The sequence below is a fragment of the Argopecten irradians genome, chromosome 1 (genome assembly GCF_041381155.1).
Source record: "Argopecten irradians isolate NY chromosome 1, Ai_NY, whole genome shotgun sequence".
Taxonomy (NCBI): domain Eukaryota; kingdom Metazoa; phylum Mollusca; class Bivalvia; order Pectinida; family Pectinidae; genus Argopecten; species Argopecten irradians.
In genome coordinates this window covers 34,474,267-34,492,583 of record NC_091134.1, presented here as the reverse complement: position 1 = coordinate 34,492,583, position 18,317 = coordinate 34,474,267, and the positions used below count along the sequence as shown (strand labels likewise).

Below are 18,317 nucleotides of genomic sequence, written 5' to 3'. Positions count from 1 at the left end.
TCCTTTAGAATAAGGCATAGGATCTTCATACTTTGATTTATAAGTGAAGAGGTGTGTCACCTACTAAACTATGTCATGTAACCTGTATTTTGTCCTTTGATTTACATAACAAAATGCTACTGCTTGTCAGAAGTCTGTATCCTATATTATAAGCAGAGCCTTCATTGTTTTGGGCTTCAGTGGCTGAGTGTTTAAGATTTCCCAACAAATTACTACGAGCCCTTCATCTCGGGGTCATGAGTCTTAATCCATGTGTGGCAGTTGCCAGGTACTGACTGCTGGTCTGTGTTTTCTTTCCAGATACCTCGGCTTTCCTTCACATACTGGTATAAACTTGTCACATACTTAAATGACCCAGGCAGTTAATTGAATGTTAAGCCAATTGAACGAAACTAATCCCTTTGATTCTCTTCTATGAAACTTACCTTACAATAATGTATATGTGTATTTACAGATCGATTGTTTCACAGTAGCTGTGAGAGAATGATGGTGATGCCTACCGACAAACTAAAGAAGGCATTCTCTATGAAGTTCACAGGTGAAGAAGGCGTGGTAAGTACAGAAATAATTCACTTGAGAAGTATACAAGGGGAGGTTATTCATCTAAAGAAATTACTGTTTGTTTAAAATTGGATATCTATAATGATAGCATATTTTACTCTCTGAATATAGAAAGTTAATTTAAAAAAAGATTAAAGAAGTCTTCAAACATTTCTTTTTTTTAAATGAGTCATTGTTGTATAATTAAAGACTTTTGTCTTATGTCCTTCTTATTGTGAAGAATTGTGATGATAAAACTGTGTTTTATCTAACAAACGAATGTCAAATTTGACATCAATATTTTTCAGGGTCGAGGTGTGGTGAGAGAATGGTTTGATATTTTGTCCAAAGAAATCCTTAACCCTGATTATGCACTGTTCACACAATCTGCCGATGGTAGGTATCAAAAGATGAATAGTTCTGTATGTGATTAGCTGGTTAAAGGTGGGATGTTATCTATTTAGATGCTGGATGTGACCAAAAAAGCACTCAATATTAGGTATTGATAAAAAATTCTCAAATATTCTGCTTTAGGAGTCTGTGCAAAAGTGATTGAAAAGGGTCAACATTTTACCATTTTATGAAAAAAATACATTTAAATATTTTTATATCATTTATGATATTCTTTATTGTTACTGATGCAGACATTTTAAGCTGCATAATTATGAATGATCTTTTTCTTTTCTTCTTCTGTTTGTGTTTACTGTCAAACTATATTATTTGTGTATGTTTTTGTTTGTAAATGTCATACTGTATTTAATATTTATGTCTCTTTCTACCCACAGGTTGTACATTCCAGCCTAACAGTAACTCTGCTATCAATCCGGACCATCTCAACTACTTCCAGTTTGCCGGCCACATCCTAGGATTGGCTCTCTATCACCAACACTTACTTAGTATTTACTTCACTCGCTCTTTCTACAAACACATCCTAGGTACAGTAGCTATTTCATTCACTCATTCTACAAACATATCCTAAGTACAATACATTTACATTTCTAGATCTATATATAAAAGAGCGAGTCCAACACGGTAGTTCCTTCCAGTAATCAGCTTACTGGAAGGAACTGCCGTGTTGGACTCGCTCTTTTATATATTTACCTGGATTACAAGTGAGGCCTCTCTATTCTTTTGAATCCAGGGCCGGTTTCATCAAGAATTTCTACATTTTCCATAACCCAGGACGTTGCGCCTCCACTCCCCGTAGTGGTTATTTCTAGATCTAGTTTACCATCTTATTTACCAGAAATGATAGGAATTTAAGAGAAAGGGGGATTATTACTGAATGCAGACCTTAGTTGTTAGACCCCAGAGTTACGGAACTTTTGTCTTAAAGGACCTTTGGCTATATCCTGAAATATATATCCACTGAATTTAATGGCCAGATTACAGTTTTTAATTAAAGTTGAAATTTATTTTTCTAGTTTCACTTAAAAAATATTTTATCCACACCAAAAATTACAGTATTTCATCTTTTTCATAGGTATCCCTGTGAACTACAAAGATGTGGCCTCTATTGACCCAGAATATGCAAAGAATCTCCAGGTAAAGTATCAAAATAAACATCTGGATAATTATTAATTCTCATATAACTAGGCTTAAGTTGTATAGGGCATGATGGTGGAGTGGTTAAAGTGTTCTGATATTTTACTACTAGCCCTATACTTTCAGGTTGCTAGTTTGAAACCCATGTGGGACAACTACCGGTCCCTAATTGGCACTGACTGTTGATAGGACATAAAGCAAAAAACTTCAGCCAATCACCTCAAAAACATTATTCTTGAAAAAGTATAGGTAATACAAATATAATGTAATCTTGATATAAGTGTCGCCCTCCATTTTCACTAGTAGTAGTGGTGTTCAGTATACAAGTTAAAAATTGCTCTAGGTTTCAGACAGTTAAAAAACTATACATATATATATACATTAGCTAAATATAAAATCCTGGGATATGTTTGATATCTCTCATTTGAAGCTTAGAAATCACAAATGCTTTCTTGTATTTTCAGTGGATACTGGACCACAATATAAGTAACCTTGGCCTTGATCTCACATTCTCTGTAGAAACAGATGTGTTCGGGAAAATGCAGGAGGTAGCATTAAAGCCTGGTGGTGCTACGATTCCAGTAACGGAACAAAACAAGGTAGACAAGTTTGTGTAGAGACATAGCACCATTGTTGTCATATTAAAATGTTTTCACTTATCATATTACATTTGGATGCCTTTTGAGTACACCTCATGGAAACGGTTTGTGAAAAAGTTATTGATCATAATTAAATTCATTGAAAATTGTTGAAATATCATTGGAAAGCTCTCATGAGGTTGATGATGAAATGATGATATAATTTAGTGAAAATAGCAAAGTCAGTTAATTGAGAACAACAAGCAATAGCAGATCAAAGGCCACAGGATGAAAGATTTATTTTCTTTTAAGATTTTAATGATGAACATATTATCTGCCCCCCCCCCTCCCCACGAAACACATTTGCTGGGAATATCAAATTGGCTCAATGCATCTGTGTGGCTGTCTCTGTTACTATAGAATCATATTAAAATCTAATGTATGTAAACACAATCTAGATTTGTAACATGAAACACAAATAAGTTCCACACCAAAATATATATTACTGCAGCATGCAGGGGATTTAGCCATGCATGGAGGCACCTTGTTTTCATTGAGATTTTATACAAAAAGCATTGATGGCATGGTACAGAACAAATAAATTGTGATGAAGTGTTTGTTGTGGGCATAGCATCTTTCACCAATGTCCTGATATTGTCAATGTTGCCATGGTAACAGGAAGAATATGTCCAGTTGGTGACGGAACTGAGAATGACTCGAGCCATACAGCCACAAATCGAGAGCTTCCTGTCCGGCTTCCATGCCTTCATACCACAATCACTGGTTCAGATGTTTGATGAGTATGAACTGGTACGTACAGCGATATACTGTACATGTTCAATTATCTAGAATACTAAATACCTTCATATGCACCTTAGAGGTACCGGGTACATTTTATTTTGTTGAACTTTAAAAAAAATTATTCTCTATATATATTAAAGTAAACCTAACTAGAATGCTAAGATTATTCAAACTTTTAATTATGGAGATTGGACTCTGCCCACAAGAGCAGATACCTCTGCACATTAGAAACACAATATTTTGACATGTTTGTACCTAAGTGTTCTACATTTCCTGTGTTGCTCTGTGTAGGAGCTGATGTTGTCTGGGTTACCTGAGATTTGTGTGGACGACTGGAAGGCCAATACGGACTACAATGGTTACTGTGAGGCATCTGCCATTATAAAGGTAACTCTAATTTATAACATCAATATGTATTATGATATGTACAGTTAAAAAAAAGAATTCTGAACAAGTGTCTTCCTTTACTGAACAATAAGTATACATGTATTTGCTTCTTTTGTAAATCTTTCAAGTTCTAAACCAGAGGTCAAGGTCAGTCACAGTGACATTGATCTCATCCCAAGTTCAAGGTCACATTGAAACAGAAAAGAGAAGAGGAACTTTCCTGAGTGAATGATGTGTGAAAATGTAGTTCCAATTCACTAACAAACACCTACACCATCAATAACTTTTGTGTTACAGTGGTTCTGGGAGATACTGGAGGAGTCAAATGAGCATGAGAGGGTACAGCTTCTACAGTTTGTCACCGGCAGGTATGTTAATTATCAAGTTATTTTTACATTGTTATTGGTTATTTTTAGCTCACCTGGCCCGAAGGGCCGGTGAGCTTATGTCATGGCGCGGCGTCCGTCGTCGTCCGTCCGTCCGTCCGTCCGTCCGTCCGTCCGTCCGTCCGTCCGTCCGTCCGTCGTCCGTCCGTCCGTCGTCGTCCGTCAACATTTCCTTTAAATGGCTACTAGTCATAGAGTTCTGGATGGATTGTAACCAAATTTGGCCAGAAATATCCTTGGGGGAAGGGGAACAGAACTTGTATAAATTTTGGCTCTGACCCTCAGGGGCAGGAGGGGCGGGGCCCAATAGGGGTAATAGAGGTAAATCCTATAAATCGCTACTTGTCCTAGAGTTCTGCACGGATTGTAACCAAATTTGGCCAGAAACATCCTTGGGGGAAGGGGAACAGAACTTGTATAAATTTTGGCTCTGACCCCCTTGGGGCAGGAGGAGCAGGGCCCAATAGGGGTAATAGAGGTAAATCCTATAAATCGCTACTTGTCCTAGAGTTCTGCATGGATTGTAACCAAATTTGGCCAGAAACATCCTTGGGGGAAGGGGAACAGAACTTGTATAAATTTTGGCTCTGACCCTCAGGGGGCAGGAGGGGCGGGGCCCAATAGGGGTAATAGAGGTAAATCCTATAAATCGCTACTTGTCCTAGAGTTCTGCATGGATTGTAACCAAATTTGGCCAGAAACATCCTTGGGGGAAGGGGAACAGAACTTGTATAAATTTTGGCTCTGACCCCCAGGGGGCAGGAGGGGCAGGGCCCAATAGGGGTAATAGAAGTAAATCCTATAAATCGCTACTTGTCCTAGAGTTCTGCATGGATTGTGACCAAATTTGGCCAGAAACATCCTTGGGGGAAGGGGAACAGAACTTGTATAAATTTTGGCTCTGACTCCTCGGGGGCAGGAGGGGCGGGGCCCAATAGGGGTAATAGAGGTAAATCCTATAAATCGCTACTTGTCCTAGAGTTCTGCATGGATTGTAACCAAATTTGGCCAGAAACATCCTTGGGGGAAGGGGAACAGAACTTGTATAAATTTTAGCACTGACCCCCTGGGGGCAGGAGGGGCGGGGCCCAATAGGGGTAATAGAGGTAAATCCTATAAATTGCTACTTGTCCTAGAGTTCTGCATGGATTGTAACCAAATTTGGCCAGAAACATCCTTGGGGGAAGGGGAACAGAACTTGTATAAATTTTGGCTCTGACCCCCAGGGGGCAGGAGGGGCGGGGCCCAATAGGGGTAATAGAGGTAAATCCTATAAATCGCTACTTGTCCTAGAGTTCTGCATGGATTGTGACCAAATTTGGCCAGAAACATCCTTGGGGGAAGGGGAACAGAACTTGTATAAATTTTGGCTCTGACCCCTCGGGGGCAGGAGGGGCGGGGCCCAATAGGGTTAATAGAGGTAAATCCTATAAATCGCTACTTGTCCTAGAGTTCTGCATGGATTGTAACCAAATTTGGCCAGAAACATCCTTGGGGGAAGGGGAACAGAACTTGTATAAATTTTAGCTCTGACCCCCTGGGGGCAGGAGGGGCGGGGCCCAATAGGGGTAATAGAGGTAAATCCTAAAAAATTCTATTTGTCTTAGAGTTCTGCATGGATTGTAACCAAATTTGGCCAGAAACATCCTTGGGGTTAACAGAATTTGTATAAATTTTGGCTTTGACCCCCCTGGAGGAGAAAGAGTGGGTCCCAATAGGGGAATAAGAGGTAAATATCCAAATTTCTTCAGAAAAGAAACAATGAACTTATATTCAGAACATTACTTGGCATTACAAACCAGGTGAGCGATACAGGCCCTCTGGGCCTCTTGTTCTAGACTACTGTACTAACAAATTAATAATGCTGATAATCAAGAAGTAAGTGGACTCAAATAAAAACAAAAAGCATCGTTGTTGATTGGAAATATATATAATTGGTGTAAAATATATATAAGTGGTGTAAAATATATACAAGTGGTGTAAAATTTATGTAAGTGGTTAAAAATTTATGTAAGTGGTGTAAAATATACTAAGTGGTGTAAAATATACGTAAGTGGTATAAAATATACGTAAATGGTGTAAAATTTAGCAAAGCCATTTCTTCTGCATTATGAGCACTTACGTAAGTGACCTAAGCATACTTTGAATTTAGAGTTTGAATTATGAGAAAAGTTACAATTGCGAGTGACAATTCCAATAATTGATTTTGTATTTTACAGTTCCCGAGTACCGTACGGAGGATTTTCCAAGCTGACAGGAGGAGGGGGAGCACAGAAATTTACCATCAGTAGTACGCCATATACATACCAGATACTCCCCACAGCAAGTACATGGTCAGTATGTCATCAGAAACAGGAAGTCTTTGCGAGTGATTTGTATATTTTGCGGGCGATTAGAATTCAGGAAAATACATTGCTGCTAAAACATTTGAAGCACAAGCACATTTCAGTTTTTAAACTGTAAATTGAGAAATAAAACCATTGTGAAATAGCCGTTAAGCATGAAAACGCTAAATTAAGTTGTCATGAAAATAAGTTGGTTTGCAGTATCTGCTATGGGTGGTATCTAGTTCTACTGGTCTCTAAGATCTGTATAAAATAGTCTGTAATATTAGGTAATCAACAGATAAATATTTGAGAAAAACTGAAAACTTCTGTCAAGATAATTGGCAGTTTGAGGTAAATACATTATTGACGAATCCCCAGACTGCTTACTGATTGGAATGATATTTTAAATGATCCCCATTGTTTGATGATCATACTTAGATTCAAGTTTTGTATGAAATCTTAGACTTCATTTTATGAATCTACCTTTAATATGAAAAAATGTTCTTTTTCTTTCAGCATCAATTTGCTGAAATTACCAGAATATCCCACAAAAGAGGAACTTCAGGAGAGAATCAGAATAGCATCAGCATGTGGAAGTCAGGGATATACTAATGCTTGAAAAGGCTTGATTGGGGTTTTACTACGGCCTGATCAAGGTCATACCAAGTCTTGGTCAGGTTATAACATAGTTTGGGCAGTGATATATACCAGAGGCCAACTTGATTGATGCTCTACACAGTAAAGGCTTCCAGAAGCAAAAGAGCTATCAAGTGATTAATAGGAAGTATAGAAAGAAGTAGATGACGAGTTGGGTTAAGGCTTGATCAGGGTTATACCAAGGCTTTATCAGGGTTATACCAAGGCTTGATCAGGGTTATACCAAGGCTTGATCTTATGGTATGCCAAACTTGATCAGAGGTGTGACAAAGCTTAATCAGAATTTTATTGTAGATTTATATACTTTACATGTTGTAAAGTTATACTGCTTTATCGGATTGATACATTTGTATGTTTGCTAGTAATATCATGCACTTAAAAGTCCTCAGGCAACACAAAATTTAACCAGCAATAATTGTAGGCCTTTCATGTTTGTGTGAATTCAATTGAAAATTATCATGCATGTGTGCCTTCAGTTTTGAACAAATATGACACTATGCTTGGCTAAATCAGCTTATCCTATAATTGAAAATATCAAGTCATGATCAATTGATTATTAATTTCATTTTTATTTAAACATCTTCTTCCATATAAGTATGAAGCTTATTAATGTCACATTTGCCCAATGTTCTATCTTGAGGAGTTATGGTGAATAAGATGTATAAGATGTAATTGAAAGAAATAATATTGACTACTTGATATGTAATGCATACATTTTGAACAACCATATTGGATACTATTATTTCAGTATTAATACAATCATTTCTATTCTTTATTCTTGTATTGTGCAGAAGTTGTGCAGCAAGGATATGTCATATAGAATCTTTTCTGTTGGTACAAAAAACTAATCACATATTGCTGATTATTACATGTGAAATTGGAGAAGTTTACAATTTAATGAGTTTAAATCTTAAAGACATATTGGAAGAACAATATTTTGGATTTTTTAATAGTTTTTTAGTGAGACGAGAGAAAAAATTAAATTGTACTCAAATATTTCTGTTGTTAATATATCAGATGCATAGATCTATCGAGAACTCACATTTATTATGAAAATTATGGAAATGTACTACTTATGTAAAACCGTATTCAAATGATTCTGCTAGTTTATATTTCACATATATTGGAACTTATGAACTGATATTTTGTATAACGTGTACTGTAGTTTTAGAAGAGCCAGAAAACAAAGCAATATATGATGCTGAAAGAATGATAAACTTTAAAGAAACATATCATTAGTATGATACAGTATAACTTGTCAAAACTGGTCCTTGTCTAATTTGGTCTCTGTCTATTTTCGCCTAATTGTTTGGCATTTTATATATAATAATTAAAACCTGTCCAATCAGGAAACTTGTCTATACCAGCTAAATATGCTGGTCCCTGTGACATCCGGTTTAGACAAGTTATACTGTGATAAAGTAGAGACTAGAGCTAGAGTAATTAAATCATAATACATTCCACCATGACATTTTCATATTCCTGAATCATATGGATTTAAATTTGTCTCATTGTTAAATATTGTTACAACATGACACAATTTCTAGAGTAATTATTTTCTTTAAAATGGTTTTGTCAGTATATTGTTAACAATTCCTACAACGAAACCAAGTTCATCTTTAGTAACAACAGTTTTTGTAACACTTTGATTTTGTCTACATGTACTTTTATTTTCATATCATCAACATTTTTTTCAACTAAGAAATACTGATAGACGCTAACCTACTGAACTACAAGCCTGTAGGTAATAGGGGACCATGAGTTAGTAGCACTTGACTATAGTCAAAGATCAATATCTTATTCAATTTGTTGAGGTTTGTGTTTTCAACCTACCTACAATTAACTACATTTTGTATTTATAAATCATACTTTGACCATGACCTGTTCCACAATGTGCTTAGCTATGCCCAGTTTAATATTTCAATCAGTGAGATGCATCAATATATTGAGAGAATAATATTATGACCCTAGGCCTGTGCTTTTGTGATTTTGTCCTCGGACAATACACCTGACCGCTCTTACTTTGGGTAGCTAGATAATTGGCCTTATAGTAGAATTATCTTTGTATCTTTAAAGCAATATTTTGCTTTTAGTTGACGTCAGTTTTAAGTTATGTGAATTGATAAGTTTGTTTCAACAAGACTTGTTTCTAATATTTGATGAAGTTATTTCATGAATCCTAATTTATATATAATTAAGATCTAATTACCAAGTATGGTATAGAGGAGGGGAGGGGGTGGGGGCTTTCTTTGTCTCATTATTTGTAAACGATGATTCCAAATCAGTTTGAAATCATTGTTTACAGATATTAGGCAAGCTGTGTGTTATTTTTTTGGTAAATACGGTAATGAACTTTTAGACCGCACTTGAACTTATCATTTCTGCACCAACATCAAAAGGTGCTTATTTCTTGCCAATGGCTAGGATATTGATAAATACGGTAAAAGTGTCTGTACCTGTAATGTTCTGTATGTACATTGTCACATTGACATTTGATAAATGTACGATGTCAAGTGTGTCCATTGTTGTGTTACCGTAATGTCTCATGTAAACCTCCTTTGTGTACAAATTGTTTGGAATGAAAGTTTGACAAGATGAAAGAATGAAATCCTCAAATATCTTTCAATGATTTATAGAGTTAGCTGCCCTTGTAAGAATATATCATTATTTTGGTAACCCACATCATTTTTTTTGTGTCGCCTGCAACGCAAGGGCGACACTTAGGTATCACTATGTCGGCATCTGGGAAACGGTTTCCGTGCGATAACTAATGTATTTATTTTCCGATTTCAACCAAATTTGGTATATAGCTTTATATCAATGAGATGAGTTTGATAATAGTCAAAATCCGTCAATATTTGCAAGAGTTACGGGACTTTAATATCGTCAAAACAGAAAAATCCATGGTTTCCGCTCGATAACTTAATTATTTATCGTCCAATTTCAACCAAATTTTATAAATTGTTTAACATCAATGAGATCTTATATGATTTCAATATTGGTCAAAATCCGTCAATATTTGCAAGAGTTTACTGGACTTTAAAATCGTCAAAACAGAAAAATCCATGGTTTTTCCGCTCGATAACTTAATTATTTAACGTCCAATTTCAACCAAATTTTATAAATTGTTCAACATCAATGAGATCTTATATGAGTTCAATATTGGTCAAAATCTGTCAATATTTGTAAGAGTTACAGGACTTTAAAATCGTCAAAACAGAAAAATCCATGGTTTCTGCTCGATAACTTAAATATTTATTGTCCAATTTCAACCAAATTTTACAAATTGTTTAATAGCAATGAGGTCTCGGATAAGTTTAATAATGGTCAAAATCCGTCAATAATTGCAAGAATAACGGGACTTTAAAATTGTCAAAACTGATGAATCTATGGTTTCCGCTCGATAACTTTAGTATTTATTGTCCGTTTTCAATCAAATTTGGTATGTTGTTTATATCAATGAGATCTTAGAAGGGTTTGATACTGGTCAAAATCTGTCAATATTTGCAAGAGTTACGGGACCTTAAAATAGTCGAAACATGGCTTCCGCTTGAAAACTTTAGTATTTATTGTCCCATTTCATCCAAATTTGGTATATTGCTTTATATCAATGAGATCTTTGATGGGTTCGATACTTCTCAAAATCCATCAATATTTGCAAGAGTTATGGGACTTGATTACTTCACCTAAATTATTAACAATATTTTCAATTGTAAATAACTATTTTTTGTGATGCTGTTCAGGCGACACATCCACTTCCGTGGAATTTTTGTTCTGAAAAATATATTGTTGCACTATCTCTTGCTTCCACATAATGTCACAATCAATACCTTCCTACATGGGCAGATAACTCTGTAATATTCAATGAAGAATAAGATAATATAATTATTGTTAATATGCCATTGTCATCATTGTCTTGTATATTTATGATAGTAAGTTTTTGTGATATGTTTGGGATGTTATTCCATTCAGCTTTTACCCTCATGTTAAACATGACTGTGTTATGTTTTAGTTATGAACTAATATTTATATTGTGCTAGATAGATGTTGATCATTGCTTATAGGATTGTTTATTTGTCAACCTGGATTTTGTTCCATATACCTCTAAGGTGTTTCAGCTTGTTACTTCTACAATGTATGTAATCTCTATCGTCCTTTTTTTAATTCTTTATTTGTTTGTAAATCTGGATCAAAAGAGCTCATAATCTGAATGGCCAGGTACATGTAGCCTCAGTTTTAGCTAAGTGGACTACAATATATTTATTTAGTGATTGAGAAAGATTTTTTTCTTTTTGTAAATCACATGGAAAGTGATAGGATACAAATAATAAATGGTAAAATATTTTTTTGTAAAGGTTATGATTTCGATTACCTCCCTTAGTATTACCTCCCCTGTACTTTTACAACGTGTTACTGGAATTATCTCCCTTACAATTCCTTGTTTATAATATAACATAATGAAAATATATCATACAAAAAGAAATCCACTGCTTCTGAATTTTCTTGTTGGGTGTGCTTAAATTAGTATTACAATATATCATAGTCAAGATTTATAATCATTAATTCAAATTAAGACCAAGCAAAAAGCTTGAAAATATGATTTCCTTAAAATGTGTTCATAATTCAGTATACTATGGGTTTTTTAGCATATTCTAGATCATTGATAATTATGCTTTTGACTACAGGCCTGTGTTTGTAATGGGTTTTTTTCTTCTGATTACTAATAATAATTTTAGAGAGTAATTTGAACTGTGAACATGAGAAAATATATTGGTAATACTTGATAGTACTATAGCATAGTGCAATCAACAATGGGTCTCAGATGAAGGTTTATCACTCTCTTAAATTTGATACACTGAAATTATGATTGATTGAAAATTAGCAAAATTATACACAATGGGAAATCACTCAGACGGTTGAAATGTATTGTCTGCAAAATAGTATAATTGTAATATAAAATAATGGAGAATCACTTTTATGTTTGAAAGTGTGTCCTTTTATGATAATCTTTGAAATTTATATTCCGTATTTGCATATTACAGAGTTATCTGCCCTTGTGGGTAGGTATTGAGTGTGACATCATGTGTTTGTGAGCTTAACGTCATACTTTTCGGTAAAATGATGTGAATTGCACTCACAAAAACCGATACCTACCCGCAAGGGAGCTAACTCTGTAATATGCAAAGACGGAATTGGAAGAGTTATGGTAACATCAGGATAGAGGATATTGGTAATGGGAAAAAAAGAAAAAGGGAAATTTTGCTCATTTTGTGTAGGGATATCTCTGGTGTTGCCAATGTGTTCAAAACGATACACTGCTCAGATATGGTAAGTTTTACAGGTGAAAAATACATGATTGTCTGTGATACTTTTATATACACCCGTTTTTATTTAATTATCTATTTTACTGCTTTTGTTAATCATCATTAATTTATTTATCTGTGACCTCTCTCATTGGATGTTGTTTTATACCAAATAAATATCCTCTTCTCTGGAAATGGTTCATTAATTTTGTTCTTTTTTTTACACCAACATGCATGTGAAGACAGAAAGAAAACACTAAACAGAAATCTGTGTCAACCTTCCTCTTTAAACAACTTCTAGTAGTGATGGTCTTCTGTACACTATGACTCTTAAAAATTACCAATATGAGAGATAGAAATTGTATTCTGAAGATTATAAAATAAAAGTACAATAAATTCTATAGAAAAATGAAACAAAATACTCTGTTGAAAAAAAATATCAAAATTTTAATGTCTTCATGTGAATAAAACCATGCAAGGCATTCAAAATATACTAAATATTGTAAGTGAGAAAGTGAGAGTGAAAAAGATAAACGTTCCTTTATTAGCCCACCATCACCAAATGGTGTGCTATTCATATCGCCTTTCATCCGCGGTCCGTCCGTTAACAATTCTTGTTACCGCTATTTCTCATAAAGTGCTAAAGGGATCCTTTTCAAAATTGATATTTAGGTTCCCCTAGGCCCCTAGTTGTGCATATTGCATTTTGGGACTGATCGGTCAACAAAATGGCCGACCAGCCGCCATATTGGATTTTGATAGTTAAAGTTTGTTACCGCTATTTCTCAGAAAGTACTGAAGGGATCTGTCTAAAATTTCATCTGTAGGTTCCCACAGGGCTTTAATTGTGTATATTGCATTTTGTGATCGATCACGATCGGTCAACAAGGTGGCCAACCGGCCGCCATCTTGGATTTTGGTAGTTGAAGTTTGCTACCACTATATCTCAGAAAGTACCACATGGATTTTTTTTTTCAAATTTGATATGTAGGTTCCCCTAGGCCCTAGTTGTGCATATTGCATTTTGGAACCGATCTGTCAACAAGATGGCCGACCAGCCGCCATCTTAGATTTGATAGTTTGAAAAGCAGAGAAAGGATCCCTCTGTCATGATATGTCAGACATAGATCATTCTTTGGTCCCCGCCAAGATCCCTCTGGGATTTCTTGATATTTTTCTTTGTATAATGTGAAAAAAGCTAATAAAAATGTGTTTCAATTAAAAAATACACTTTAGATCAAGAGCGTCATCCTTAAAAATTCAGTATGTAAAGAGTAAGCAAGTGTCACCGTTGTTTCGAAGATTCGTTGTGACGTTTGTAGTACGACTTGCTGCTTCGGGATGGGCCTGGATTGGATGGTGACGGACGAAGTGGTGATGGTGGACGCGACATCGTGGACTCCTATGGTGTAATCGGGAACTGCTCTGATGGTATGGTGCCTTGAGGATAGGTATAGGGACGAACTTCTGAGTCGGAGTGGTAGCTTGAGAAATAGCCTAGACAGGGCTTTGTTGAGGAGAGGATTGCTATATTAGTATCGGAACAAACTGCTGACGTGGACTAGGCATCTGTAACAAGAAAGGAACGATCATCGAAGGTGTAGACCCAAAGGATATCTGGTATGGCCCTTGAGGAACCGCAGTAGAGGGAGCCGGAACAAGTAACAGAAACAGGCACAGAGACGACGGTTGTGGCAACCGAAGTCAATGTAACTGGCGTGGCACTGCTCTTGGCAATATGGACTTCTGACTACGCTTCCGTGTTGGTTGCTGACCTGCAGTTTTGAGTGACAAATCAAACTGGTGTTGCTGGCTTTTGGGTACCCTTAACATCGATGTTGCACGTTCAAACGGGGACGGGACAGGAGCTTGTCCACTCTCCTCTGAAATCTCGATCTGTAACCCTTGCTCCAACACACTTCGATCCTCTCTCTTTGATCCTCTGTTGAACCTGTAAAATACAGAAATCAACAATAAAACCAATAGTTTTCATTGTATGCAATAGTTTCACAATAAGAAAATGAAATTATACTTTTCACCGTTCTATATTCATATAGGAGTATTTCATATACACTACACAATATATATATAAAGGATATTCCTTGTATCTTGATGAATACCAGTTATATTTCATCGAGTGAGGAGGAAACATTATAATTTTTCACGAGTGCCAAGCGCTAGTCCGGTGACGAGAGGGGAAGGTGATGGGACTCCTGTCAACGGGATGAAGGTCGCCCCTCAAAGAAATGATGGTGGTCGCCTGTCATCTGGTCAGGGCTGTCATCTGATTCCTCAGGGTCACAAGGTAATCTTCCAGTGCCTCCTACGCTCCATAGTCCTCTATTCCATCAGGTCTGTCTGACTCCTGTAACAGAGAAAAGACACACGATAAGTAAAATACTGTCTGAATTCAAACAGGTAAGGTAGTACATCCATATATATATATATAGCAACGATCATTCAATGAAGGATACTCACATCTTGATGGGTGGTGACGAGGAACTGTCCTCGGACCTCTCCTCACTGGCGTGTTCTGTTAAAGTGGCAGAAGTTCCGCTGCGCAGAAAACTTAACTGGCGCCGAGTTGTTGCAAGGTTTGGGGTGAATCTGTAACACACAAGATAAAGACCGAAGGTTAAAACAAAATACATTTTAGAACTTAATGCAGAAATGTAGAAATCAAAGTGCTAAGGCCGGCCACTCAGATGCTGTCAATGGCGTATACGACTCACTTATAAATCCTTGATGCTGTGAATGAAGGACTCAAACGAAAGGGTAAAGAAATTGGTAATCATTTATATTGAATTTAAACAAAAGATATTTATTTATTTCATGATATTTAAAGTTGACTCAAGAACAAATTGAATTACTCATTTTCCTGAAATAACAGAAATACATTTTATATTTAATTTGAATTTCTTATTTCTGAAATATCGATTTCAACACCAATAAATCCGGTAAGAACCTCAGTGCCATTTATTTAATAACTAGTTGATAAATTAATTCTAGAATCTGAGTGCCATTTCTTTATAAACTATATAATTATTGGAAGAAATCACCGAATGCGTTATTGTAAACATCATTATGAAAATTATTGTACACATTTTTTTCATTATCATTTCATACCTTCAATTAGGGCGTGAAAGTAACAAAACTTGGATTGTTACGTTATTACTGTTTTGATGTGCGCAGGCTTGCCTAGCGTACCTGTGATTGCTGTTTCACAGCATCAAAATAGAAAATGTAGTCATACAAGCTCCTACCAGATAGGTCTTTATCCATGTCACTGTCACGTTTGGCATGTAAAACAATGTTGCGTCTGAGGCGAGACTCTGGGACGGGGTTTTTGAACTGCTCCTCACAGAGAGGGAAGACAGTGTTTCCTCCTCTTACCCCTCATTCGCGTCATCCTCACTGATTGTCGCTATCCTGATGCTGCCACTATCCTATCGTGATGGTTGTCACTAATCTACCGTGATTATTGTCACTATTCGATCCTGATGGTTGTCACTAATCTATCCTGATGGTTGTCATTATCCTAATGGTTGTCACTATCCTAATGGTTGCCACTATCCTGATGGTTGTCACTATCCTCGGGTTGTCACTGTTCTGATGGTTGTCACTATCCTGATGGTTGTCACTATCCTGATGGTTGTCACTATCCTGATGGTTGTCACTATCCTGATGGTTGTCACTGTCCTGATGGTTGTCACTGTTCTGATGGTTGTCACTATCCTGATGGTTGTCACTATCCTGATGGTTGTCACTGTTCTGATGGTTGTCACTGTTCTGATGGTTGTCACTGTTCTGATGGTTGTCACTATCCTGATGGTTGTCACTATCCTGATGGTTGTCACTATCCTGATGGTTGTCACTGTTCTGATGGTTGTTACTATCCTGATGGTTGTCACTGTCCTGGTGGTTGTCACCATCCTGATGGTTGTCACTATCCTCTGATGGTTGTCACTATCCTGATGGTTGTCACTGTCCTGATGGTTGTCACTGTTCTGATGGTTGTCACTGTTCTGATGGTTGTCACTGTTCTGATGGTTGTCACTGTCCTGATGGTTGTCACTGTTCTGATGGTTGTCACTATCCTGATGGTTGTCACTATCCTGATGGTTGTCACTATCCTGATGGTTGTCACTGTTCTGATGGTTGTCACTGTCCTGATGGTTGTCACTGTTCTGATGGTTGTCACTGTCCTGATGGTTGTCACTATCCTGATGGTTGTCACTATCCTGATGGTTGTCACTGTTCTGATGGTTGTCACTATCCTGATGGTTGTCACTATCCTGATGGTTGTCACTGTTCTGATGGTTGTCACTATCCTGATGGTTGTCACTATCCTGATGGTTGTCACTGTTCTGATGGTTGTCACTGTTCTGATGGTTGTCACTATCCTGATGGTTGTCACTATCCTATGATTGTCACTGTTCTGATGGTTGTCACTATCCTGATGGTTGTCACTATCCTGATGGTTGTCACTGTTCTGATGGTTGTCACTGTTCTGATGGTTGTCACTATCCTGATGGTTGTCACTATCCTGATGGTTGTCACTATCCTGATGGTTGTCACTGTTCTGATGGTTGTCACTATCCTGATGGTTGTCACTGTTCTGATGGTTGTCACTATCCTGATGGTTGTCACTGTTCTGATGGTTGTCACTATCCTGATGGTTGTCACTATCCTGATGGTTGTCACTGTTCTGATGGTTGTCACTATCCTGATGGTTGTCACTGTCCTGATGGTTGTCACTGTCCTGATGGTTGTCACTATCCTGATGGTTGTCACTATCCTGATGGTTGTCACTGTCCTGATGGTTGTCACTATTCTGATGGTTGTCACTATCCTGATGGTTGTCACTATCCTGATGGTTGTCACTATCCTGATGGTTGTCACTATCCTGATGGTTGTCACTATCCTGATGGTTGTCACTGTCCTGATGGTTGTCACTGTTCTGATGGTTGTCACTGTCCTGATGGTTGTCACTGTCCTGATGGTTGTCACTGTTCTGATGGTTGTCACTATCCTGATGGTTGTCACTGTCCTGATGGTTGTCACTATCCTGATGGTTGTCACTATCCTGATGGTTGTCACTATCCTGATGGTTGTCACTGTTCTGATGGTTGTCACTGTCCTGATGGTTGTCACTGTTCTGATGGTTGTCACTGTCCTGATGGTTGTCACTGTCCTGATGGTTGTCACTGTCCTGATGGTTGTCACTATCCTGATGGTTGTCACTATCCTGATGGTTGTCACTATCCTGATGATTGTCACTGTCCTGATGGTTGTCACTATCCTGATGGTTGTCACTGTCCTGATGGTTGTCACTGTTCTGATGGTTGTCACTATCCTGATGGTTGTCACTATCCTGATGGTTGTCACTATCCTGATGGTTGTCACTATCCTGATGGTTGTCACTATCCTGATGGTTGTCACTATCCTGATGGTTGTCACTATCCTGATGGTTGTCACTATCCTGATGGTTGTCACTGTTCTGATGGTTGTCACTATCCTGATGGTTGTCACTATCCTGATGGTTGTCACTATCCTGATGGTTGTCACTGTCCTGATGGTTGTCACTATCCTGATGGTTGTCACTATCCTGATGGTTGTCACTATCCTGATGGTTGTCACTGTTCTGATGGTTGTCACTATCCTGATGGTTGTCACTATCCTGATGGTTGTCACTGTTCTGATGGTTGTCACTGTCCTGATGGTTGTCACTATCCTGATGGTTGTCACTATCCTGATGGTTGTCACTGTTCTGATGGTTGTCACTGTCCTGAT

General features: G+C 37.1%; 1 protein-coding gene across 3 annotated transcripts in view; it reads left to right on the top strand.

The window, feature by feature from the left end:
* LOC138325225 (E3 ubiquitin-protein ligase HACE1-like) overlaps positions 1-12,719 on the top strand; it is a 41,932-nt gene extending 29,213 nt beyond the window's left edge. For 2 of the 3 annotated variants that reach the window (XM_069270741.1, XM_069270727.1), the window contains exons 17-26: positions 455-552; positions 849-936; positions 1,326-1,475; positions 2,024-2,085; positions 2,550-2,684; positions 3,342-3,473; positions 3,756-3,851; positions 4,149-4,219; positions 6,457-6,570; positions 7,081-12,719. In XM_069270741.1, the coding sequence (XP_069126842.1) occupies positions 455-552; positions 849-936; positions 1,326-1,475; positions 2,024-2,085; positions 2,550-2,684; positions 3,342-3,473; positions 3,756-3,851; positions 4,149-4,219; positions 6,457-6,570; positions 7,081-7,183 (1,049 nt within the window). In that variant the 3' untranslated portion in view covers positions 7,184-12,719. The remainder of the gene's footprint in view (positions 1-454; positions 553-848; positions 937-1,325; positions 1,476-2,023; positions 2,086-2,549; positions 2,685-3,341; positions 3,474-3,755; positions 3,852-4,148; positions 4,220-6,456; positions 6,571-7,080) is intronic. The other variant, XR_011208749.1, reaches the window with a different exon arrangement.
* The last annotated feature ends 5,598 nt before the right edge of the window (positions 12,720-18,317 follow it).